At 46.4% G+C, this 24831-nt stretch overlaps 3 protein-coding genes across 4 annotated transcripts in view; 1 reads left to right on the top strand and 2 right to left on the bottom strand.

Moving 5' to 3' along the window:
- Atg17 (autophagy-related 17) overlaps positions 1 to 7784 on the bottom strand; it is a 60059-nt gene extending 52275 nt beyond the window's left edge. The window contains exons 1-3 of one of the 2 annotated variants that reach the window (XM_050176051.3): positions 6650 to 7784; positions 6278 to 6378; positions 5421 to 5629 (exon numbers count right to left, since the gene is read on the bottom strand). In XM_050176051.3, the coding sequence (XP_050032008.1) occupies positions 5421 to 5629; positions 6278 to 6345 (277 nt within the window). In that variant the 5' untranslated portion in view covers positions 6346 to 6378; positions 6650 to 7784. The remainder of the gene's footprint in view (positions 1 to 5420; positions 5630 to 6277; positions 6379 to 6649) is intronic. The other variant, XM_050176052.3, reaches the window with a different exon arrangement.
- An 870-nt stretch (positions 7785 to 8654) lies between these two features.
- bug (thioredoxin domain-containing protein bug) lies at positions 8655 to 10056 on the top strand. The gene has a single exon (XM_050176059.3). It carries the CDS (start codon positions 8685 to 8687, stop codon positions 9543 to 9545), a length of 861 nt encoding a protein of 286 aa, XP_050032016.1. The 5' UTR covers positions 8655 to 8684; the 3' UTR covers positions 9546 to 10056.
- Positions 10057 to 10161: 105 nt separating this feature from the next.
- LOC126528179 (T-cell immunomodulatory protein) lies at positions 10162 to 17024 on the bottom strand. Its single transcript, XM_050176057.3, has 3 exons — positions 15388 to 17024; positions 14421 to 14678; positions 10162 to 11620 (listed from the first exon to the last, which is right to left on the bottom strand). The coding sequence occupies exons 1-3, from the start codon at positions 16798 to 16800 to the stop codon at positions 11480 to 11482; spliced, it is 1812 nt and encodes a 603-aa protein (XP_050032014.1). The 5' UTR covers positions 16801 to 17024; the 3' UTR covers positions 10162 to 11479.
- Between the last annotated feature and the right edge of the window lie 7807 nt (positions 17025 to 24831).

The following is a 24831-nucleotide window of genomic DNA, read 5'->3' as shown; positions in this document are numbered from 1 at the left end:
ACAACGGCCTCCAAGCGCCCTGTGCGCTTGCGCATGAAGCCACATCAACATAATTTCGACGCCGTGCTAAAGAGCGTTATGCCGTCGTGCAAAGAGGACTCGCGTCATTCCGAAGCTCGGATAAAAAAGACGCCGGGTGCTCAGCATAGAAGAAAAATTAGACATTGTCCATGCTATCGAACGTGATACGAAGAAGTTGGCGTTGGCACGCAACAGGGATCTGCTGTTGACTACAGTGTGTGGCATTTGGAATGCGAAAAAGTTGCTCGGCAGCGCTGCTGCGACCGCGAAGACATGTCGGCTACGAGGTTGGACTTTTCGCCATCGTTGCCTGTGTTGTTGCCGAAGTGTCGACTGCGACATTGATGAGGACGACATGGAAAGCGACAGCACGGGTGATTCACACCTAACAGTGGCATAAGCTGCGCGTTAAGTCAGCCTCGTGAATGCAATCATTGCGACGAGAACAGGGGCGCAATAGTGTAACTCTATTCCAAACTTTGAAAAATGAAAAAGGCGCCGCCGGGACTTCTGCAGTACTGCGCACGTGCACGGAGAATATGCGACGCCAACGAAGAATCTGCCATGCAAGTGTTTGCCGAGAAGAAGGGGCTGGCTGAAAAGCTGGCACGCAGCTTCAGTAAGTTTGAGGCCGCTGTCGTCGTCGTGCTAGGCCGCCGCGGCATCAAACGAAAATAACATTTTTGTCGCGCAAAGTGAATAAATATTGCATGTTTCTTTCCCCTTTCATCGCACTCTCTCCGAGTGCCGTTTTCGACAGGTAAGTGGGCGATCTCGTGCTATTAGGTTGAACAGTGCTACCGTTTAGTACGTACTTTTTCAGAGCTCCGGCCAACTACGGTTTAACGAGGTTTCACTGTACTTCTATGGTACATGGCATCCTTCGCTGTCACAAGAAGGTGGTGCAAGTACCATCACAATTTCTTTATTGCATGATCTTTTTTTTTTGCAATTCTGTCTCGTCACATTATTTAATGTCTTCAAAAGGCCCCTCACCAGGTCCCATAGCAAATTTTGGTTATATGCTGAAAGTTGTTACATGCCCTCTATGGAGCGTTCTGCCGCATAAATTTTTCAAATCAGTTCATTAATAGCAGAGATAGAAATATTTCAGTGCCGTGAAACTACGATTTCAGGCGGCGAGCTCCACTGCCAAGCGAAACACTCTCTCCACTTCCCCATCGGCCTCCGCAAGCAAAATCCCTTCCCCGCATTCTCCCATACTGGACCTCGAGGATCGCGCGACGCATATATCACAAGCCGCGCCTTCGTTTTTTTCTCCTCTCTTTTTTGCGGCACGGCACACTTCCACTGATGGTATCGTGCACAAGCTGTTGCGATTGTCTCGTTAAGCGCAACGCACAATTTTGCGTGCTGTGCACGAGGACACCTGACCAGCGGTATAAGTCAGTGCTACACAAATACTGAGGCAGACACAAGCGGATCACAGAGCATGATCCCGCGCTGGAACATGGCAGAAAATGACAGTTTCGGTGTCTGCACACGCGACTGCACGATGTGGACACAAGCAGACGAAATGGAAGTAGATCTCTCTTGCTACGGTGCGAAGTAAAACAAGAACATGCAGATATTCGGTTTGTGCGTTTTAATATTTCTCTCGTCTATTCAAGCAACATATTACAGAAATAACAGATGTTGCCTTAAATAATTCTCTAGGTCACGTGTCACCGCGAGCGACGTCACAGTGCAAGCACATGTATGTAGGCGCACTAGCATGTGTACGATAAAGCCCCTGCATCTACGCGCCACCGCCACTTTCTTAAGTAGCGACAACCTTTGTTGTGCGCCACCTTTTCCCCTCACACCAAATCCAGTTCCGGCATTTCCGGTTTAAAAATTTCCGGTTCCGGCGTTTCCGCTTCCTGGAGTTGCGCTGCGGGATTTTCCGCTTTGGCTGCTGTTAGACGATGGTGAGACACCCGCGCGTGCTTAGCAGAGCTGTGGCAGTCATCATAAGAAGAATCCGAAGGGGACAAGCTGTTGTAATCCGCTGAGTTCGCGGTCGCTGTTGTCCAAATGCACGAAAAACTGCAGTGGTCTCCAAGTGCCTAGGCACTACATTCCACTGTACGTTGTCGCTCGTGCCACAACCCGCCGCAGGTTGACGCGAAGCAGCGAACACGGGCAGATCGCTGGTTACAGTAGGCGGTGGTTCTTGGATGGAATCGCATTCACAGTTTCAACCGCAGCTCGTGCAATTAAAGCCTCTCCAGCGGCGCGAAAGTAAACAACGCTAAAAAACAAACTGTCACTTCCACTGGGAAGAGGAAGCTGCAGCTACGTAAGTTCCGTTTGACGCCGGAAGCTAAGGGAGTGAGTGGGAGAGGAGCGTGGAGGAGGAGGGCAGGTTGGCGGTACTTAACCTGGTCGGCGGAGACGTGTATGGAGGGGCTTTAGTGTACGACACCCTCCGGCTTGGAGTGCAGCGGCCGCAAGGAGAAGGAACAACTGCATTCAGTTTGAAATTTCAGGTCTTTCTGCAGCGCGTAGCGATGTAATTTGCAGATACGATCATTATATCGCAATGTATGCTCTGCGCTTGTCAGCTCACAATGGCCAGACCTGGTGAGGGGCCCTTTAAAACTGTTTTGCAAAAAGAATTTTACTTTTCACATAAAATGACACCATTAATAAAATTGTAGAATGAGCCCAAATTCATAAACTTCACATAAAATTTGGGAAAATTGCAGGTATGCACTTGTAAATTACACCATGTGCCGTTTTCTCCAGGATTGCTGCTGTATCTGCTAACATCACGGTAGTGGCAAGGCACAAGAGGCTGATGATATCTAGCTGCTTAAAATGTGTGTGCATGGCTATATTTACATGAACCCAACCTGACATGACCCCATTTACAGGTACTTGCTTCTGACGGGTCTGGACAACAGCAGCATGCAGCGTCGAGCTGAGACACAAACGCATTCGAAGAAGGCTTAAATTATGGGGTTTTACGTGCCAAAACCACTTTGATTATGAGGCACACCGTAGTGAAGGACTCCGGAAATTTCGACCACCTGAGGTTCTTTAACATGCACCTAAATCTAAATACACGGGTGTTGTCGCATTTCGCCCCCATCAAAATGTGGCCGCCGTGGCCGGGATTCGATTCCGCAACCTCGTGCTCAGCAGCCAAACACCACAGCCACTGAGCAACCACGGCGGGTTCAAAGAGGGTTTCTGGTTCCCATAGCTGTCTGCAAATAGCTCTATTTCATGCCTCTTATCGTTACAAGGTTGCACTACACAGTGCTTCTCTTTGCCTTGTTTCCACACCAATGCCACTGCTAGCGCATAAAACTTCGGCTTATCAGTGGTCACACTCAAGTCCCGGCATTGGCTGGCCCTACAAGTCCGCATTCAAATGCAAGCTGCGAACGGGTCAGGCTGGGTAACCTACCCCTGCAGTCAGGCTACCTCAGCCCGACCAGCTAGCGTTTACACGAACTCGACAGGCTGACTCCAACTACCAAGCAAGCTCAACACACTTCTGTCAGGTTCACGTTAACGCCCTGCGTGATACTCTTCAGGCAAATCTCCATTGAAGAAATAAAACTGTAGCTTGAAGCAAAATGTTCCTTTAGAAGAAAAACTTTATTTAAGCATGGCGGACATAGGGTTGGCTTTGAGAACCATTTCTTCATGGCACCCTTGTGCTACCGGAACCACTGCTCAAATGGGAAAACAAATTATCAAGTAAATCTAGTAAAGGATGCGACTGACACCATTTATATCCTTCAACATCATAACCACCATCCTGGCTTCCTTTAACGTACAAAATTGCAAAGAAAAAGGAAGTTAATAAAATATGGAACTTGTTGCCCAGCCATCTGTCAGAAACAGGCAACAACACATTAGAAAACTTCTGCCCAACATTGACAAGCACGCAGATATTTTAGCACACTTATAAGGCACAAACCAGTTTGAGCAAGCAAACCCATGTGGTAGGGTGGTGGCGCATAGGGCCTATAATCAACTTGTGAATGAGAAATGCAATCAACAGAGTGCACCCTGTGAAGAGGTACTCATTTAATGTCTTTTCTAGTCTACTTTTTCCAAGGAGAGAAAAAGTATGCAGATCCCATGCACTGTGAGAATTGATGTAAGCGAAGCTTTCCGTGTTGGATGCTTTGATTGATGATAATTAGCAGTGATGTTTATGACCAAGGCTTAATTTCTTCAACGCTTAGGCAACACGAGAGTGGCAAGTTGATGTTAAAAAAAATTATGGGGTTTTACATGCCAAAACCACTTTCTGATTATGAGGCACGCCGTAATGGAGGACTCCGGAAATTTCGACCACCTGGGGTTCTTTAACGTGCACCTAAATCTAAGTACACGGGTGTTTTCGCATTTTGCCCCCATCGAAATGTGGCCGCCGTGGCCGGGATTCGATCCTGCGACCTCGTGTTCAGCAGCCTAACACCATAGCCACTGAGCAACCACGGTGGGTGAGTTGATGTTAAACATTACCTTGCATGCACCACTGCTGTCTGTCTGAATAGTACACAGAACACACAGGGAGAGGTGTTTTCTTGAGGCATTGTTGTGTGCCATATTTTATAACCTCTGAGAGGGTTGAGCGTTGTCATTTTCTCACGTGGCACATCGCATTGTGGCAGAAGTATTAAACTTGAATGGGATTATGGGGCTGTAGGTGCCAAAACCACACTCGAATTATGAGGTGCGCCGCAGTGGCGGACTCCGGATTAATTTTGACACCGTGATGTTCTTTAATGTGTCCCAAAATCTAAGTGCACGTGCATTTTCTATTTTGCCCCTGTCGAAATGCGGCTGCTGCAAGTGGGATCAAATCCACGACCTGCAGCAATGCCATAGCTGCAAAGCTAATGCGGCGGGCATAGAAGTGTTGATTTGACGGTCGACTGCTTTGGTATTGTCCCCTGGACCCTGCAGTGCGCTTTAATTAATGCGGCTCTGCTTCTACACGCCCTGCATAGGTTGCCCGCGTGACATATTTGCATGGCATTTATTTTTCAGTAATAGCAGCAACGTACTGCACCTTGCCTTGGTTTCCTTGCCTTCTCACGTCACCTCTCTTATGTGGAAGCTGCCTCTTCTCCCTCTCCTCCTCCTCCCTCCAGTTCTATCTGCGTCCCCTCTGGCCTCGCAGATTAGTAGAAAGGGAAGTTTCTGAAATGCTTCTGAGGGGAGTCACGGATAACTACAGCTGTTAATGAGGTGGGGTGAAAACGAGTTCCTCCCATCTTTTTCCTCTCTTACTCATGTCTGTCATCCACTCTGAACCACCTCCCCGATGTGGTGTGCACAACAGCAGCAGTCACAGCAGCCCACAGCAGCAGCAGCAGTGGGAAAGTCAAAGGAAGAGGCAAAAAAAGCTTCGCTTTAAAAATGCTTACCTGATGAAACCATTTCGCTGGACCTGACAAGAGAGTCCGATTCAATGGAAACCTTATTGAAGAAGAAGATCGGGCTGGTGTCCGTGCCTGCACTATAGCTGCCCACAGAAGCTGCTGGCTGCAGGCTTTCGCCTCCACTGATAAGCAGCACTTGTTTTTCAGGCGGCACATTGAACCGTTGAGAAATCACTGCTTTGAGATGTTCCACACTGCAAAAACGCACAGTTCGACGTCGTGAAAGCAGAACAGTGCAGCAAATCTGCCACATTTGCCGAGCCTTTACCAGTCACAAGCATTAAGTGAGCAAAGTACTACTGACTGCTCCAGTGGACACAACAGGCTTGTAGTGTGTACAGATGTGCGAAGTTAAAGCTAAACCATCAACATGGACGATTAATGAAAAAAAATATGTTTGGCGAGAGATGAACAAGAACTAAGAACAGTAGGGTCTTGTAAGAAAAGCGATTATGCTCACACCCAAGGTTAATAAACGGCTTTTTGACTGCAACAACGACCAGTCAGGGAAATCACGCGGGTTTAGCATGCATTTGCCGGTGACACGTTGTTTTGAAACGCGGCGCGCACGTTCAATCGACGCTGTTGAGACGCGCCGAGGCCTGAAGAAAGCGTTTATTGAGGAAAAGGCAACGGACAGCGCGGACAGAGAACAACATTGATGGGCGCCTCCCAAGAAGAACGCCTCCCAAGCTAAGCATGTCTTGGGCATGCACAAACAAACGCTGCACGCGATAACATGTTCGCGTACGCTGTCAGGCGTGGAACAAAGGATTTCACTGTGTTGCTATGGTTACGCGCAAACCAAATGTGCCTTGACTCATGCAAACTGGTACACTCACCTTTCGACGGCGTGGTTCATATCAAAGGTCACCATCTTGCCTGTATCGACGAGGAACACGTACAACATCTTGCCTGTCTCGTCGATAGACTGCACAGTGACCTGCAAACGCCGCGGATGAAGGGGGCAGGTGTTACCGAACAGCCTTCAACGCTTCATCTGGCGCGCACGTCTTGGAACATTTATCGCGCCCGAAAGCACGCGAGTACTCGAATGGCAACAGACTCCCTACACACTTACGACGGTTCCAAGTCGGAGTAGGTTTTTAGCATTTCTGGAGAAAACGCGGCGGGGTTCGAGGTTTGCCCTACAAAGCTGCACGGAAAAAACGCGAAGGCGCAACTGCTCACGGTAAAACAGAGTACGACGTTACCTAAGAAAAATGTCGCAGGTAGATGACCGCTCCGTTGGAGTCGGGTGCGTAGAGTGCGAAAAACCTTTTCGCGGGAGCCAATTGAGAGGAGATCACCCGAAGCGCCGTATCGACAAAGCACGGTATCCGTAGTATCATGCTCGCACCAGGCACAAGCTTCGTCGTAGACTGTCAGTCGCAGACGCTCCGGTAGCATGCGAATCCCGACGTATCGGACGGTCACGTCCTTCGAACAACATCTAGCGCAGTGGGATAAGTTTATCGGCAATTTCTAGGCGGATACGCGGACGGGTTTTTTCGCTACTCCAATCACCCACTGCTCTTCGACTTCCAACAGCTGACCGCCATGTTATTGTTAGTGTTGCCAACTCTCGACGGTCCCATCTGGGAAACGCTGCCAACTGCAGCAGCAGCAACGCAAGTAGTGAAGAGGGCGATCGTAGCGCGAAATAAAAGAGCATTTCGAAAGTCCAACGATGGATCGGTAGCTTATCATGTAACGTGGACGATAACGTTATCTTGGCGAGTTAGACCAAGTCTCTTTTCGTCATTTTTTATTCACTAAACGCATAGCAAAACGGAAAGAAACCGCGCAGTTCGCTCGCTTAGAAACAGCGACGGTGTTTCGACATCGGAGTTTCATGGGTCTCGCGACTCAAGGTCAGAGCGCTACGCGCGCTCTCTTTGCACGTGCGCTGCGCCATACTTTTTGCCTTTTTTTTTTTTTTTTCTTACGACACTAGGTAAGCGGCATCGGTTCTGCGAAGGGCGATTCTTTAGGCTCACCGCTTCTTTAGGCCCAAGCGGCTACCGAAGCAGCGTCTCTGAATTGCTCTGAACTTCGTAGTTTTCCCTTTGGTTTTCCGTTATTGAAAGAAATTGGTCCTGGCGCTTCTTTTGAAGACGTAATCATAGTCGCTCCAGCTAACCTAACTCCAATGTGTTATCAAGTACCACGACACTAACTTAATTCTGCTATTATGCGTTCTTATTTATACAGAGGAGGGTTAATGACCGATCGCCATTCATAATAAAATTAACAATTAACCGCCGCTTGGTAGATCAGTTGAATTGCTAAGCTGTACACGCTTCAAAGCTATATTGGCTATATCACTCTAAAAAAGAACATTTGCACCCCTGGCGCTTATCTTGTTCAACAACGGTGATCATCATCTGCCTAGCTTGCGTTTCCTTTCTTGAAAACTCTGCGCTCGCTACTTTCCCGTCGAGAATGCTATGTCATGCTGATAAGGCACATATGTTACACATGTCATTCGTGACCTAGGAAGTACCGCGGGTACTTATGCCATTCAGATAGATGACGATTATCGTTGTGGGAAAGATAGGCCAAATGGTGTAAGCTTTTTTAAGAGTGTAGTACATATATGGGTTGCTCGCAGTGGAAATCGCGTATTGTCTCTTAACCATGCCGGTCGGGAGTCGAACCAGCATCCACCGTGCTCGGTGTCGGAAGAAGCCAGGAGGCATGAAACTCTATACATGCTTCACTCTTAAAACACCCTTTGGGGCTAATCGTGTCCCACAATGATAATCGTCATCGGTCTTGCCAAGTATCTATAAACGTTGGTCTTGCCCGCATTTCTTTTCCATATAAAGTCATCATAAGTCTCGAACGGCTTGCTCGTTATCAGCGTGTCTTAACATTCTCGACAGGAAAGTATCAAGCGCCGACTTTTCAAGAAAGGAAACGCAAACGCAAGCAAGGCAGATGACGATTGTAGTTGTAGGACAAGATAAGCTTCAAAGGATGCACACTCTATTTTAAAGAGTGTTCCATGGATACGATAAAAAATACACGCGATAAAATGTCAGTTTCCGCGATATTTCTATTAGACGCCCGTAATTAAAATTATAAATGAATATCTTGTAACGATAACAAGCAATTATCCAGAAAATTAACATTGTCACAACATGTGTCCACTTTATGCTTCTGTTGTCGCGTTACGATTATTCTACAAGTACACTTTCGTTACGATATCACGGCAACAGTGCAATCGGCACTGGCATCAGCAACATGGCTCCTGTGTCGTTTTTGTGCTGCGTGTTCGTCGTTTCGTTATTTTCTTGCCAAGGCGAGCAGGTTGATGAAATTGTCGTAACGTCTCGTGAAAACACCGAAGACACGGTCGTCAATGAACCAGAAGTCCCAGGTGCCCAGAGTGTACTACCTGTCGACGCCGCCGAAGGGGACGCGGAAACGAACAGCACTGCCGACGACACCAACAACTCCACGGAAACGGCTGGCGCCCGCAACGCGTCGTCGACGTCCAATCCGATCCGATGCCTTCCCAGTAACGCGTCGAGGAACGAAAGCGACGAATTCAACGCGTTGCAGCTGATCAACGGCACGGCCCTTCTTCAGGAGCTCTCGCCTGCGCCAAACAAGACGAACTCGACCAGCGGCCGTTGCATTGTCGTCACGTTCTACTCGCCCTACTGCAATTTTTGCGCCAGCGCTGCGCCCTACGTCAACGCTCTGCCCGCCGGCTTTCCCGATCTCGAGTTCTACGCCGTGGACGTCGTCAAGTCGAGCCACATAAACATGCGCTACGGCCTCGTCGCCGTCCCCAGTATACTTCTCTTCCACAACGGCCGCGCCGTGGCCAAGTTTAACGACACGTTCGTGACTATGCAAGGTTTGATGGCGTTCGTTACCAGGCACACGGGAATGCAAGCCAGTCGGCCGCTAGACCCAGACTACAATGGTCCGCTGGCTGATAAACCGCTAGAATACACAGACTGGGTGCTCGTTTCGGCGTGGCTGTTCACCATCGTCTGTGCCGTGGGCGCCTTTCTGCGGTCGAGCCTCTGCAAGAGAATGGTGGCCAGTGTCCAGAACGCTTGGCGGGAAGCGCAACACCAGCATCAAGACTGAGAATGCGACGTTGTAAGAAGTGCGCCCGCAGCCAAAGTTTTGCAAGATTGTTTTGGTCAGATAGTAACTCGTAAAGTTTCTGCCCCGTGCGACATCAACGTAGCTTGTGTCAGACGAGGATCTCAGAAACGGGCAAGATTTGCACCGTTTTCTTGCACGTCTGCTGTCACAGGAAGCCCACACCCATTTACTTGCAAAGCTGATTTTGCCAGCCATGACACGCCATACGTGGTGATGCTACAGGTCGAGCTGTACAGACCAACCATAGAACTCTGTGCTGGTTGACCATTATGCGGTTAGAAGATGGTTGCCCGTAAAGTGCATTTGTAAAGGAAACGGTGCATATTTGTACCTGATCTTGCCGATGACAAGATTTAGGCCTACGTGAAAATGCTTATCATTAGCGCATTGGCTCACAGGTGGCCGTTTGTCGAGGATGCCGCTGAAATGTGTGGCGAGAGTTGGCGCATTGTGTGATGTGTAAATAAACCATGGACTGTGATGTACCATATGAAGTCTTCAGAAACAGTTGTGTGCTAAGTATGAGGTGTTTTGGTTACAGACCTAGATAAATGCAGCAGCACTGTGCCTGTATGTATGCATTTTGCTTGACACCTTCCACAGTACCGAACCAGGCTTTATTGTTATCTCTAGTGATGAAATAATTGACTATATGTTTATACGCTTTGCTGTTCTGTTCAATAAAATGAAAGTCTCTATGCAATAAAAGAAAACACTTTAGGGGGGCAAACAAATGCTTTTATAACCAACAAAGCAAGAAAACAGATCGCCATTAGCTGTTCCGATAAATTTATCCAACAGCAAGTTTCTGATAACAGTTCGACTAGGAATGAAGTAACACAAGTCTCTAATGCAATAAATATGAAAGTGCTGCATAAATATAAAAGTAAGTCTCAAAACTTGCATTGCATTTAAGCACTGCCTATGAAGGCACATAATCACCTGCTTTTAACAGTTGTATTGAAATAGGTTCCTACCATATTCATGTTACATACAGATGCACATTATTCAAAGGGTTTGCTCTGCACCCAATCAATGTCCTTGTAAACAAAACACAGTTAAGAGACGAAAAAGCAAATACGCTGAGCATGAGAGCACTGGGATGACAGGCCTCTTCTGGGCTTCACACATGCTAAGATGTTCCTAGCAAATATGTAGTGATTCCAAAAAACAATAATTGCTTGAAGATAATAAGGCATCAAGCATGCAAAGACTTGTTTAAAGTGAATGCCAGTGAAAAGACATAAGAAAAACAATACACTTTGCTTGGTCACCAGGGTGCTTAAAATAATTCTCACTCAATTGCACACATTCTTTACTCGGTGCTTCATATCAACTTCACAAGGTGACAACAAAATTCTGGACATCTCAAAACCCCAGTGCATAAAACATCTAACTCTCATTAGAAAGTGTAATTGGAAGAAAAATCGTAGCAAGGCTTCAATTCTGTGAAAACTTATGGAGACCAAGTGCCAGTAGTCCTACAATCATGGTGACACAAAAAGTAGGCTAACAGCCATGAACAAGACCTGTGAATTGCTGAAGTACCTGATGTTTACCAGCACTCAAGCGCAATGACGCAAATAGACTTCATAATTATCCCTGAAAAGGCAGAGTCCACACTATCCCTCTGCTAAAGTTCAACTGCTTCATGAAGCGCGAAGAATCGGGCTTCCTATTGGAAGGCACACACCAATTATCCCAGCGAAGCACAGGACTTCCAAGGTTTACAGGCCCCGCCCTATTGAGCCCTGTAGCATTCACCAAACTGTCTTCAAAGCTACATCACAAACGCTTCTTCGCTGCTGCACGGAATGGCGGCCAGATAAGGCAGTCTTATTGCTGAACACGGTGCACCACAGGTTCATTTACAATGAGAACACTTGGCGTGACAACATGTCATAAAGATCGCACTACATGGCATCAAAGTGGAATTGTTGCGCCTCTTGGAGCTTCATACGGCGGTCCTCTCGTTTCTCCAGCCAGTGCAAGGCCCCGATGATCAGCACAATGAAGACACATGTTCCAGCCAGGGCAACAAATGTCAGCAACACCTGAAATATGCATGACCACAGATTTTAGTACACAGACAATTTAATGCTGGTGAGGGCAAACTTAAAGGGACAGTTAAAGAAAATATTAGGTCAAGCTAGACTGAAAGACAAGGCTTTTGAGAAGCAGCAATGGGACCTTTATTGGCAACTTTCTATACAGTTATACACAGTCGACTTCCGTTAATTCGACCCTAACGGGACCGACTGAATCTATCGAATTATCCGGCGGGTTGAAGTAAACAAGATGAAGAAACAACGCCAAAGCACACTGCCAATAAAAATTGGCAGTATTTGTGCAATTCTAGCATGCCCTCGAATGAAACGCGCGCCCATTTTCGACGTGTCCAAAGCAGTAAACTAACGCATAAATGACATTAAAGCTCCTAAACAAATTAGAAATCTAACGCGCACCCGATTCTTTAACAATAACATTATTGCACAATGGTGGCCGAACCCCTGCAGTTAGCTTCGCCGCCGTACATTTGTGTTATGCGGCAAAGCATGCAAACGTTGCAAGAGTGGTTTTGTGTCCGACTACACCCCGCTGTCAATTCTTGGCCCAATTATGTTTTTAGAAAAAGAATGAGGCGCGCGATAGAATAGGGTAAATACCGTTATAAAACATTGTGAGCTATGGATATTGCTTGAAAACCTTATAAGGCCAGGCCGAAAGTAGGCATTTTCGACAAGATATGACATGTGCTCAACGACTCCACCAAGTCAGACACTGGCACCAAATGGGTCGCTATTGGGGTCACCATATCACATTAACATTACTGTTAATGGATCACAATAATGGATCACATTAACCGGAGTCGAATTAACGGAAATCTCCTGTATTAGCACACAGAAAACAATGATAGACTTCTAGACAAACTATCTGTTGACCTAGCTAGACTGAATTTTTTCGTTTAGCGTCCCTTTCAGGTACACAAGTAAATAATCAAATGCACCATTGCAGAGGAAGAGCACTGACAGAAAAGAACTATCTTGCTTTTTTTTCTTTATCGGAAAGCTGTTCACCCGATAACTACGCTATGGCAGCTCAATTCCTCGAGAATGCAAGAAATAATTAATTACGTTACCATTTAACGCAACCAGTTAAACAGGCATGAGAACTGCAGCACTGCTTTAGACATGAAAAGAGAAGCTGTTCGTGTCGCCAAAGCATGATGCGGCAATCTCGTGGTACCAGACACCACTGATGTGTGTAAACGCACACTGCATAAAGCCAAGTCTACTCGGCACTCGACAGGACAAGAGGAGAGAGAGCGAGATCCCCTCTAGAGAAGCGCACAATTGGAAGGCCATTACTGGCAGCTTTCAGCGGGATGGTCATTGTATGGTCTTCAACCACCACAACGGGCTGACAGGCACGCTATCAAGTTGTGTACGACGCAATGTAACTACTCCCTCCACCTTTCGATGGTGTGAACAGTCTCCTACACGTCCGAAGCAGTGCTGCACTACATGTGCTTATGGATCTGCTCACATAAATGGTGGTGTAATTAATTATGAAATCGCTGCTCTGTATCACAATTACGGAGCCTACAGCTACCTATAACGGCATAAGAAAGTGGGACACAACATTTTTGAGTCAGTACTCTTCAAAAATGTTTTCAAAGCTTAAGCTTATGTCCTGCATAATCATCTATATCTTCTGCATTGTCTTGGCCAACGTATCCCATTATGACTGCAATCTCCTCTGATGTGCTCACGATTGATTTCATGATGTGCTCATGATGCTAAAACTCTAGTGCTTTGAATGTTCAGTTACTATGAGAATGAATGGTAGCACATGAAATTATTTTCATCTCTGTGGCTGCAGACATTCTTGCTGCATTATTTGTTAAGGTTAATTTTTCTAGATCTCCATGCAATCTTGTTTCGTTAGAGACTTGAACGTAACAAGTCTCTGCACACATGAATAGTCACAGTGGACTGTTGCATTCAAAAGATATTTTGTTGAAAATGAAAAATTTTCAAAAATGCAAGGTCGTCTGAAGCTAGAAGGATGGAGTTTAGCCATATCCATATACTAACCATCATACCCATGTTGAATGAACCACCATAATTGCAACTACCAGACATTAATGCCAGATTTCCCTATAGCAATTTTTGTGGGAAAATCTATAGTTTAGCAAACTCGAAATTATGATCAGCAACATTAAGCATACATAGTACCCAAACTTTAATCTTCTCCAGCATTTTACGAAGTGTTACTTAAATAGGAGTGCCAAGTATAAATGACTCCTTGAACTAAACCACTTGCCTGTTCGTGCTGAAATTTTGCACAGATATAGCATTTCACAGTGGGTCCATTTTAATGCCACGTCTGCAGCAATACCGCTAAAAAAAATATGCAGATTGGATGGGATCGAATTGGATTTGGTGACCTCCCCCTTTGTAACGGGTGGGCATCGCCGCGAAAAAGTAGCAGTGCCCTGGCCTTGGTAGGCAACACATATCAGGTACATGCACACATAAGCACAGTCACACATGCATTCACACACACTATCAATGTAATATAGTGTGTAATATAGTGTAATATAGTGGTGGCACCATCTGTCGCCACTACAACGAAACAGTAGTGGTCACAGATGGCACCACCGCTCAGGTGCAGTGCAATCTACATCTTAACTTCACTGTAATCTGCCTGAAGAGTTTCTCCAATTCTTCATAGCAATGGTAAAGCCACATCTTATCGACATTTCTCCACACTTCTGACATGCCATTTCAAATTCGGGAGATGGGAGGGGGAAAGCTGGAAGGAATGTGCACTCATCCCAGGAAACTGTACCTGTCGTCCCGGAGTGACGAAAAGCTTGTTGACCCAGCGTGACGGGTCATTTGCCGGATATGGGATGACCACCATCTGCGAGTTTGGGATGATTTGGGTCCACTGGTGGTGCACGCTGGGATGCTCGGTGCTCTCGTTGTTAGCTAAGGCGACAGTCAGAACGTCCACAAAGTTCGGCGACTGGCCAAGGCCAAACACCGAATAAGGCAGCTGCAGCGCGTAGTGTGCAGACTGATATAGCTGGCTGCTGCAACTTTCCTACAGCATGCAAGAAGGAAAAAGAAAGGCAGATAGATATACAAGTTAAAAACCAGAACACAACTATGCTAAAACACTGGAGATATCGGTAAATATTCTGGCATTTACATGAATGTGCCACCACATGAACTCAGTGGTACAAAACAATGCAAAGAAATAAAAAGGGACAATAAGAATGATCACAATTCATAGCAGGCCCTCATCTCTCTTCTCATCTGAATATCTTTTTTTACACTTCTGTGTCACTTCTTTCTCCATGTAGCTGTTTAACATGAAAAACTTTACTGCATGCAAATGGCCAGTGAAACAGCATAAATATCAAGCATAGTTACTGTAAGTGGCTGTCTGGGTTGATCCCTCTTCTCTTTTAAAAAAAAACACAGTCGCAGCAAGTTAACTATGTCAGTGCCAGCGTAAGCCTCGATTCGTTGAATCCCTTTTTATCCTGTGGGAGCAGCGCACTCTCCTACAAGCATCGCTGATCTGCTTCATAACATTTCTGATGCATGTTGTACCTATTGTTAATACTAAATAATAAATTACTCCTGAGAACTTGGCACACATTTCACATTGTGCCAGGAGCGGTGATAATTCAGACAACAAATGTTTTGTACAAATTTACACTTCAAACAATGTGAGCACACTTTCTTTGCCAAACATACATCACATCGCACAAGTTGGCATTCCGGCCAACGGAAAAGGTACACACCTGCGGGTGGCCACTGGACGTTATGATCCGGTACCGCACCAGGGGGCCCGGTTGATTCGTGCCGTAGGCCAGGTGACCCTGTGGGCAGTCGGTGTAGCAGAGGCCGCTCACCGCCAAAACCTTGATGAAGCACGCATCGTCGCTAAACTGGTTGCGAAGCGCGTACGTGTGAAAGCCATTCTGGCTGGTTCCGTTAGTCAGCAGGATGTCCATGTGCCCGTCTTCGTCGATGTCGAAGAACGCTGCCAGCTTGGCGGAGTCAAAGTTCGCCAGGGCTCCGTAATTCCAGTAAGGGACCAAGTTTCGCCCGAACGGGCAGTGCGAGCAGCGGACGTTGAGCAGGAGTGTGACCCGGGTGACTATCTTCTTCTGGCCCGGCGGCTTGCCTTCCAATATCGCCAAGAAGTCGGGGTAACCGTCCATGTCAACGTCCCCTGTACGTAAGGCGACTGGAATCGCGACATCGGACGGTTGGCCCTCATCAACATGGAATTTCCAAGTGTAGTTGGCGGCGTCTTGAAATGACTCGAACCAGGTGACCCAGTGGCTACTACCATTGAGCACCATTATCGCCGAGTGCTTACAGTCTGAGCTTCCGAGGCAGACGGGCATTACGTGCTCCATGTCGCCGTCTGCGTCGACGTCGACAAAGAGGGACTGACCTTTCACTGCGGCGTCAGGCGGGTAGTCGCGCCTGTTCGGACCGCTGAACGAACTGTTGCCGACCCAGTACCAGACCTCCATGGAGGACTCGGAGGTCAGCATAAGATCGGCGGTCATGTCGTCATTCAGGTCCACGAAGGAATTCGAGTGCGGCTTCGAGAGCGCGCTCGCACCCACACCGAGCGCCACGGTCGCCGGAATCCTGCTCGGACCGAACATCCACACGGTCCTCGTGTTGGGGTCTTCCACTCGCGCGGACAGTAGGTCGACGATCCGGTCACCGTTGTAGTCCAACAGCAGCGGCTGCCAGCCTACGCCCGCTACGTGCGTGCTGTTCTCGCAGTCCACGCCCATTCGCAAGCGACCCCAGAAGATTCGAACGTCGAGGGCGTCGGACTTGTCGCCGCTGTCCTTGGACGTTACCAGCACGTCCATGATGGAATCACCGTCGAAGTCGCCCGGCATGATGCCCGTGATGACGCCCGGAACGGTGCACTGCACCTCGGACTTCTCGAACGACGGCTTCACGCCCGTGGCGGCCCATATCTCCAGCTTGTGGGAATCGTTCGACGTGAGGAAGAGATCGGTGAGCTTGTCCGAGTTGAAGTCGCCGAAGGCGCCGAGAACGCTCGGTTGGGCGCTGCCGAATACTTCAGCCGTGATGTCGCGGAAGCTCGAAGCTTCTTTGAGAAACACGGCCGAGAGCAGGACGGCGATCGCGCTGGCGGCTGTCACGACTTCCATCACCATTGTAGCTCTGCGTCGATCGCTTCGAGCGACATAATTTCTGCAGACAGGGATGAGAAACGGCGACGCGAGCTGTGGCGTGAGCACTGGTAGCAGTCTTTTGTCGTATTGTCGCGGCGAATATAACTTACTAGAATTAAATTACCATATTTACCAAAAATCGCGCAAGCTAACGCGGAACCCACGGAACCAATACAGCGTATCCCGTTTCCGTTTCCGATGCATCCTAGAGTCAACACTTCAGAATACTATGAAAAGTTTATCATAGATGGCGCCACCAGCCTTTGTAAAATAGGTGGTGTTCAAAACTTGAGGTCTACGAGGTATTTCCGGCTTTCCAAATTGCTTTCGCCACATTCAAACAGCAATAACATTGCCTTTAAAATCCGTATTTTAAGTCTATAGTGAGACGTGGATATGACCACAACACACTAATGTAACCATTGGTTATGCTACCTCTATGAATGTAACGTCCTCTAAATTAAAAACGCAGATCTTACAGGCTATGTATTGGCTGGTTGTGTGCGGCGGAAGCACTTGCAGGAGCCAGAAACACGTCTATAGGTAGTGTTCAAAAACCTACGTGATTCTGGAGCTTGCATTCAACCAGAAAAGCATAGCCTCTAAGATCTGCATTTTAACTTCAGAGGGTTTGGGACGTTGATTTGGACACCTATTCAGAAAAGTACAGAAAAAAAGAAACAGAAATGACAGTGGGCTGGAAGCTTATTGTAAGTAAGTGGCGTCCGAAAACAAGACGTCTATATGACGTGTTTTCGGCACCTAAAATCGCGTCTGGTGTCTTCAACCAGCAAAAGCATAACATTTTAGACCGCATTTCAACTCCAGAGGGCGCCACCTTATAAGGCGTAAACTTTGACTGCTTGGACGCCACAAGACAACGCAGACACCATGTATTCACGCTAGGCATAAGCACATATATTGAACGTCTTGCAAATTCCAAATACAGCGCAATAAATGCACATACGCATAAAGAAGACACCACAGACGCGGACGAGCGCTAAACCTCGGGGAGTGAAGAGGGAGAAAACACACAGAAAGAAGGGCCCAATGTACTAGAATATACTTCTGTTGGGCTAGTTGATCTGTGTATTTGAAAAAGTTTATTTCGACAAGAGACGATACGAACACTGAGTCATAATCACGGCACAATTCCACCGGGACGATAACATGTAAGAAACGAAACACAGCACGTTTTCAACGTAAGTAACGTCCGAGTCACCACGCACCAACATATATTATGTTGGTGCAGAAAATCCGGTGGGGTCGGCGTTCAGCGCCGGACGTCATTACGGCAAAGAGATATATTCGTACCACCCATGGCCAGGCCCTCCATGTGGCGCAAGGAAGTTACTGAACTAATTGTATTCCTTGAGCTAAAATACGCATAAAAATCGTAAAGTACGACTTGCACATAACCCAGACGTGATAGCGCTCGGAATGTAATTTGAATATACGAGAAAACGTAATTCTGTTACGCGAAAACTCAAATAAGCCCCTTTTCCAGCGTTTCTATCATTCATAGAGCGGCCAAGGCGTCTGCCATTCGCGCGCGCCGGCACCCGAGGATCTTGGGGGTCACGGAGCAGCACGCTCGGTTCCTTGCAATACCTCCAGATGGCGCTCGCTTCCACCGCATCGCGGCTCGCGCAAGAGGCCGCGTTTCTACCGGAAAGCTCGCCTTCGTGCTCAGCGTTCGCGGGCAGCGTTTCCCAGTAAATCTCACTGTTACACATGCTCCAGTTGCCAGGAAGCGTGAGAAGCAGTCAGAGATCGTTAAATGCTATCGCGTTCCACTCTTAAAACCGAAGCTTAAGCATCCTCCAATATTGTTTTCTGACTCAGGATTAGTGTACGAGGGCCTCTGTACGTCACTTGAGAGGGAGAGAGAGAAAGCTCTTTATTAATAATTCAGAGTGTTTATCCAGCGTATTTCCGCCTACATGCTACTCTACATGGAATGGTACGAAGGAGAAGAAAGGCCCTAGAAGAAGGTCGGTATCACTTAAAAAAAAAATCTCGCGTTCTCAACTCACACGGAAAGCAGAAAAATGCAACCCAGTATAATGTCATAATGCTGTATCAATAAATTTGCTTTAAGAGGCGGTAAACATCATTTTTCTGCCACAAGTTTAACTGGGCATACACGGCACAGCGGCAGATGTGTAAAAGGCGCTCCATCCCAGTAGCTGCGCACCAATGGGCTGCACAAGATTGCTAATGAAGTACGGACGTATGATCACCAAACGTTTTCATCTGATTTGCATACAACTGACGCCACGTCTTCACAATGCAGTTATTGTTTTACGAACTTCCCAGACAACGCAAGGACATCCGGGATGTCGGCATCAGCGCACTCGAACATCCTGAGAATGTCCTGCCCTAATCCTAAAAGGCTCCTGATCAAGTCCATTTATCCGTCTTAAATTGATACTGAGAACACGACAGGTAGATAATTGAAGGACCATTTTAACGCGATAGCGTTAAGTACCCTGTGTGGCAGAAAATACGGCGTCGGCGGAGTTGTCCGTGAGCGAAAATTTTCGTATATATTTATGACATGCAGTATGTGCGAGTTATATTGCCACACCATTCTATCACTAAATTTGCTCAACCTTGTCTTGCATTCTTGATAAAGTTATTCCCCGGCATTCCAAAAGTTACAACCAACAAACACGTCACGAAACAAAACACCGACAGCGCATACCTTTTGTTAAATTTTCTCAGACTTAAATATTAAAAGCGCGAAACAACAGCAGAAAGCGTGAAATTATGTTTTTTTTTGTGCACTACCTCCGGGATCAGCCGACGCAAGAGGCCGCGTTTCTACCAGAAAGCTCGCCTTCGTGCATAGCGATCGCTGGCAGCGTTTCCTATTACAGTTACATAAGCTACATAAGTTACAAACATTACAGTTACATAAGCTGCAGGTGCCGGGAAGCGTGAGAAGCACTTGGGGATCTTTGCTATCGCGTTTCGCCCGTAATGCTTAAGCGTCCTCCAAGTTTTTTTAAGATGGTGTCAGGACGTGTTCCAAGACACTACTGTTTGACTGTAATTAGAGGACAATTCACTATTTACAACTTGGTTTGATGTAATATGCATAGCTAATATAATATGCGTGCACAGCTTGGATACGAGAACCCATATTGCAGGGCTCCGTTTTGGTATTTGTGCGCGCTTTCATGTGCACTGAAATCTAATAAACGTTTTTTCTTTGATTCTTGCAACCATTATTAAAAAGTAGTTCGGAATCAAAACGAACTAACTCAGGTGCAGCACCACCTATGCTCTTAATAGCATGGCCATCGAGATCTGCTTCTGTTACTTCAAGAGAACCGTCGGTGAAAGGTGCACATTGGACGCCACGACCAATAATACTAACATAATAATAATAGTAATAATACTAATAATATTTAAAACAAAATAGTCTATAAATAAACATTAATTTTATTTAGCTTATTTTTTTGCAGTGTAACATTCGTATTTCGTTTTTGGTTATACTCAAGCATGAAGCTCCCATATAAACACACCTGAAAGCAGTGTCCCGAGAATGTCTTGCCAAGGATGTTGCCCGGATATATGTCAAGTTAGGTTCACGATAAGTGCCGCAGTAGATGTGTTTAAAATTCTTCGTGGGCATGTTGCTGTGGACGTCCTCAGTGGGTCCCATAAAAAGCGAGGACGTTCGGATCTCTCCGGGACATCCACGGGATGTTTTGCGTTGTTTGGGTTCAGCGTGCTTCAGCTTGACACCGCCGAATGGCCATGCTTGGAGTTCTACTGACTAAGCGGCCATGAATGGCTACTGAAACGTCATCGTGTGTATATATACGTCATGAGACGCTCAGAAGTGGGCCACAACTGGCGACTAGCGCGCGCGGGTGGAAAATTCGCGCATCGCTGCGAGCAACGATCTAGTGCGAGAAAACGCAGACGAACCCGCGACCTCGTGTTCAACAGAGAGGTTTAGGCTAGAGGACGCAAGACTGGCTATGGTCCCTTCGCGCTCTGTTGTGATCGCTTTGGCTTCTTTCGTATACGCTCGGCGGTTTGCGTTCCCCCAACGCATGGGTGCGGCTTGTGCCCCCTAACCTAAAGCTCTCTAATAGAGAGTGTTAGATTAGGGGACGCAAGCTGCTTGTGTACGTAAGAACTACAGGCGATTGTACTGTGCATGCTGCAGACTCAGACGTAGGGGTCTGCGCATGCGCAGTACCGTGGCCCTTAGTTCTTGCGTATACGCAAACCGCTTGCTACCCCTAACCTAAAACTCTCTAATGACAAGACTGCGGCTGTGGTTCTGCAGTGTTTCAAATAGCGTGTGATTAAGTGGACTTCGGATTAACGCCCGGATCGGAGAGCCAGCATATTTCGCAAAAGAAACAAAAAGAAAAACAGGAGTGAGGACGTGTACGAGCTTCGTTGTCCTTCGCAGTCTATATATAGTCTTCTGTACGTGTACACAAACGCAGGTGCGCGGGACGCTTAACGGCGGTGGTCAAATGAGCAAAGTTCCGAGGGACTGCTGGAAAGAGATAAGTCGCTTCTCCCACAGCTGGAGTGAACTCCGCGGCGCTCTTTTTGTTTCTTTAATTCACATTTTGGCCCTCGTGCTTCGCGAGACAGTGACAATGATAATTAAGCCCTATAGCACAACGGCACAACCGAGTTTCCCAGCACGGCGCAAAGAAAAAAAGCAATTTACGAATTATTCTGCCACTCTAATTGACCCTGCCAGTCGTATACTTCCTCCATGTACAGAGAGAGAGAGAGAGAGAGAGAGAGAGAGAGCTTCCATTTTGACCATATGCGCGAGAATGGAATATACCGATTCCCTCCGATCTCCATATGTTAGACTAAATGAGCCGAAAAAAAAAAAGAAATAGAAACATACAGTCGGCACATACACTGTTTACATAATCTTGGCACGGTGGTTCAATGGCTATGTCATCCTGATGCTGAGCACAAGCTCGAGGGTTCGATTCGGTAGCGGCGCCCGCATTCTGATAAAGGCGGAATTAAAAAAAAAAAAAAACGATCGTGCATTGCAGTTTATATGGCGCATGTGAAATGATTCCAGGTGATCGAAACTCATCAGGAGCTCTCCACAGTGTCGCTCCTAAGTAAATCCTCAGAATTGTTGGCTTAACAGAAGTTTTTATGCGCACCATCGCAGATGGTGTCCATATATGTTGCAACTTTCTTGCGAGGAACTGTTCTCACCCATTAACACGAACACTTCCGCAAATAAATGTAGCCTACGCTCTGAGCAGTGTCGCCCGAATTTCGTGATTAGTCGTTGGTTTAAGGCTCGGTTTTCTCCGTATTCAGTGTCATAGGAGAAAATATAAATTATTTACAGAAAGGCAGAGGGATTGGCCTGAAACTATACCCACAGCTTTCGCTGACCAACTATACTCTGCACCGGGGAAGTGTGAGGGGAAGAAAAAGGACTGATGTTGAGAAGAAAGTTCGAACGGTATATACGCGCACGCCCACCACGCTTCGGCATCTGCAAAGACATGTGTCTCGCCCGGTGACCTTGCAAAATACGCTACAGTCTCAGCTCGTGGATGGCTCATTGCTAGAAAATATGAAGTACTGTCGACGAGCTAAACTCGTCCTTGGCCGTTTTTATCAGAAACACGTGTGCCAACTCAGCTCATCCAGGGCACGGGTTAAATCATACCCCTCAAACTTTCGGTACACGTCACCCGTAGAGTGGTTCCTGTTTCCTCTAAATATGAAATCCCTGCCGTTCTTGGTCCCCCCTGGAAGTGGCAAAACTTTGTATACCTTTCGTATATTGCCCCTAACATAGCCCACATTTCCTAAAGGTATAAACTTCATGAGCGGTTAGCTTTCTTTTTTCTTTCAGAAAACCATAAAAACAGGCATGTAACACTTCTGAGCGCTTGTAGGTACCATGTTTTACAGCCTTCTCTGTAAAAACATATCTCTTCTGGCTCCGTCGTCTCGTTGTACCGTTTCATATTCTGTTGTTCGCCTGGTAATAATGCGCTTGCGCGAGTGCGACAAAAAGAAAACAAGAAAGTCCATCTTGCACGCTTCCCAAGTTGCATCCCGGAGCCCTTCTTACCTGGGACCTGTGTGTCTTGTTCGTTAGCTGTCCTCCTTGTGATAAGTCTGAAACAATAGAGCGTCGTTTGATTAGTTGCGGGAACTCGACCTTACTTTTGGGCGTTCTTCAAACAGTAAAAGTGAGAGAGAGAGAGAAACTGAAAGGCCAGGTCGTACATGGTTTGCTACCATACGCATTCGTTATGTGAGGTGAAAATGATAAACCTACACTGAGGGAGAGGGAAGAGGACCGAAAAAAAAAATGGAGAACAAACGAACAAGTGATGCGTGCTTGTTTACGTAAGATGTATCTTGATTATATATCACGTGTGTGTGCGAGCGTGAGTGAGTGGGTGAGAGAGAGAGAGTAAGTGAGGATGTGTGCGCGTGTATCTTCTCCCCGCTATATGGATTGCCCGTTTGAACGTTATATATACTTAACATCCAACATCTTACAATTAAGTTCAAACTAAATTTTGCCAAATATACTGATGAACCACGAGATGTTGCGTGTATGCAAAACCATAGCCTCCCATATATATGCACACTTTGACCCTCCAAACAACCGTCCACTCACATCCTTGGAGCAGAAAAGAACGTGTCCCAAATGACCAATGGAATTTGCAATGCGAGCTGTTTTCTTTCTTTCTTGGAAGATTTGCAAACTACATGCTTATCCTCCTGCATTTGTTCGATGTTATCCCCCTTGCCGCTTGAATATTTATTTTGTTGTGAAAAAGTTAGACGAGCCTTTGTTGAGGTCAGAAATGCCTAAATCAAGTTAACATTTCTAAAGCAACGCTAGGTTGCAAATTTATGAGTAAAATTTGTCGCGTATCATAAATTATACACCATGCAGTTACGGGTATATTTTTTGCCATTAAAGAAGATTTCAATTGCAGAACATTTACAAAAAATATGACAACCATTGAAAGAACTTGCCACATTGCTTGATGATATGGAGCATATTTCTCACAGCTACAGCTAGTACAAGCTCCATTAAAATTTAATTACGTCATCCTTGATTGACTTGTTGACACTTTCAATGTTTCAACTGGATTATTTGTGGACCTTCGTGTTATGCTAATTTTTGCTTTCCATAGTCTTTAGCAGTCTGACGCAATCCGAAAGTTAATCTTATTCCTATTCTTCCGAGAGTTATTTGTTGCCTCTGTTGTTATTAGCCCCTGGAACGTGGCAGGCCTCACGCTATCATCATCGCAAGAACTGCATGCATTTTGGCTTTCTTATCTATTCTGCTCTAATAATAGTGGTAATAAAAGTTGTAGTTCGTGCATACAGTAAATTTTTCCGCCAAATTTGTTCTCGCGAGAAAACAAATCTCTAGTGTCATCCACAAAACAACCTATAACCGCATGCTGTATTATACATGATGCAGCAATTAGTGCTTGCCTCACAGAGCCACCCAAGTGTATTTCTCGATTGAAACATCACAGTAGGATTCGCCTTGGTCATCTGTCTAGCCACAGTAAACATGCGCTGGACACGTCTCATAATGCACGGAAACGCTAAAATGCGTTCACGATTTTTTTGTTGAAACCATATTTCTAAATAGTAATCTCGCTGAGAGCGCTGTTTCACCGCTAGAAGTTGGATTAGTGGAAGACGGGAATATTACTCGCGTGATAAATCACAATATCCAAGGAGCAACTTAGAAAGCTGGAGTAAAAAGTAACCATATTAATCTTTCACATTAGGGCAGATGTTGCAAAGATAAAGGAAGCTGAGTAGTAATGAAGTCAAATCTACTGAGCAGAAATTGCCAGACTAAAACCACTTGAGATATCTTCTCCCACTATTCGCTAAAATGCATTGAGGCTACGTGCCAAATCCATTCAGTAGACATTTCCAGACTAGAACCATTTCCGAGATGTCTCCCACTATCTAGCTGCTAAAATGCATCGACGT

The sequence above is a fragment of the Dermacentor andersoni genome, chromosome 9 (assembly GCF_023375885.2).
Source record: "Dermacentor andersoni chromosome 9, qqDerAnde1_hic_scaffold, whole genome shotgun sequence".
Classification (NCBI taxonomy): Eukaryota; Metazoa; Arthropoda; class Arachnida; order Ixodida; family Ixodidae; genus Dermacentor; species Dermacentor andersoni.
The sequence above is the reverse complement of the archived record's forward strand: the minus strand, read 5'-3'. Positions and strand labels throughout refer to the sequence as shown.

What these genes read in the sequence shown, in the direction of transcription:
- bug (XM_050176059.3), top strand. Translation starts at nt 8,685, where the DNA reads ATGGCTCCTGTGTCGTTTTTGTGCTGCGTGTTCGTCGTTTCGTTATTT.
- LOC126528179 (XM_050176057.3), bottom strand. Translation starts at nt 16,800, where the DNA reads ATGGTGATGGAAGTCGTGACAGCCGCCAGCGCGATCGCCGTCCTGCTC. An exon ending in CGTCCAGTGGCCACCCGCAG is followed by an intron (nt 14,679 to 15,387) that starts GTGTGTACCTTT and finishes TGCATGCTGTAG; the next exon opens with GAAAGTTGCAGCAGCCAGCT. An exon ending in TCGTCACTCCGGGACGACAG is followed by an intron (nt 11,621 to 14,420) that starts GTACAGTTTCCT and finishes TGCATATTTCAG; the next exon opens with GTGTTGCTGACATTTGTTGC.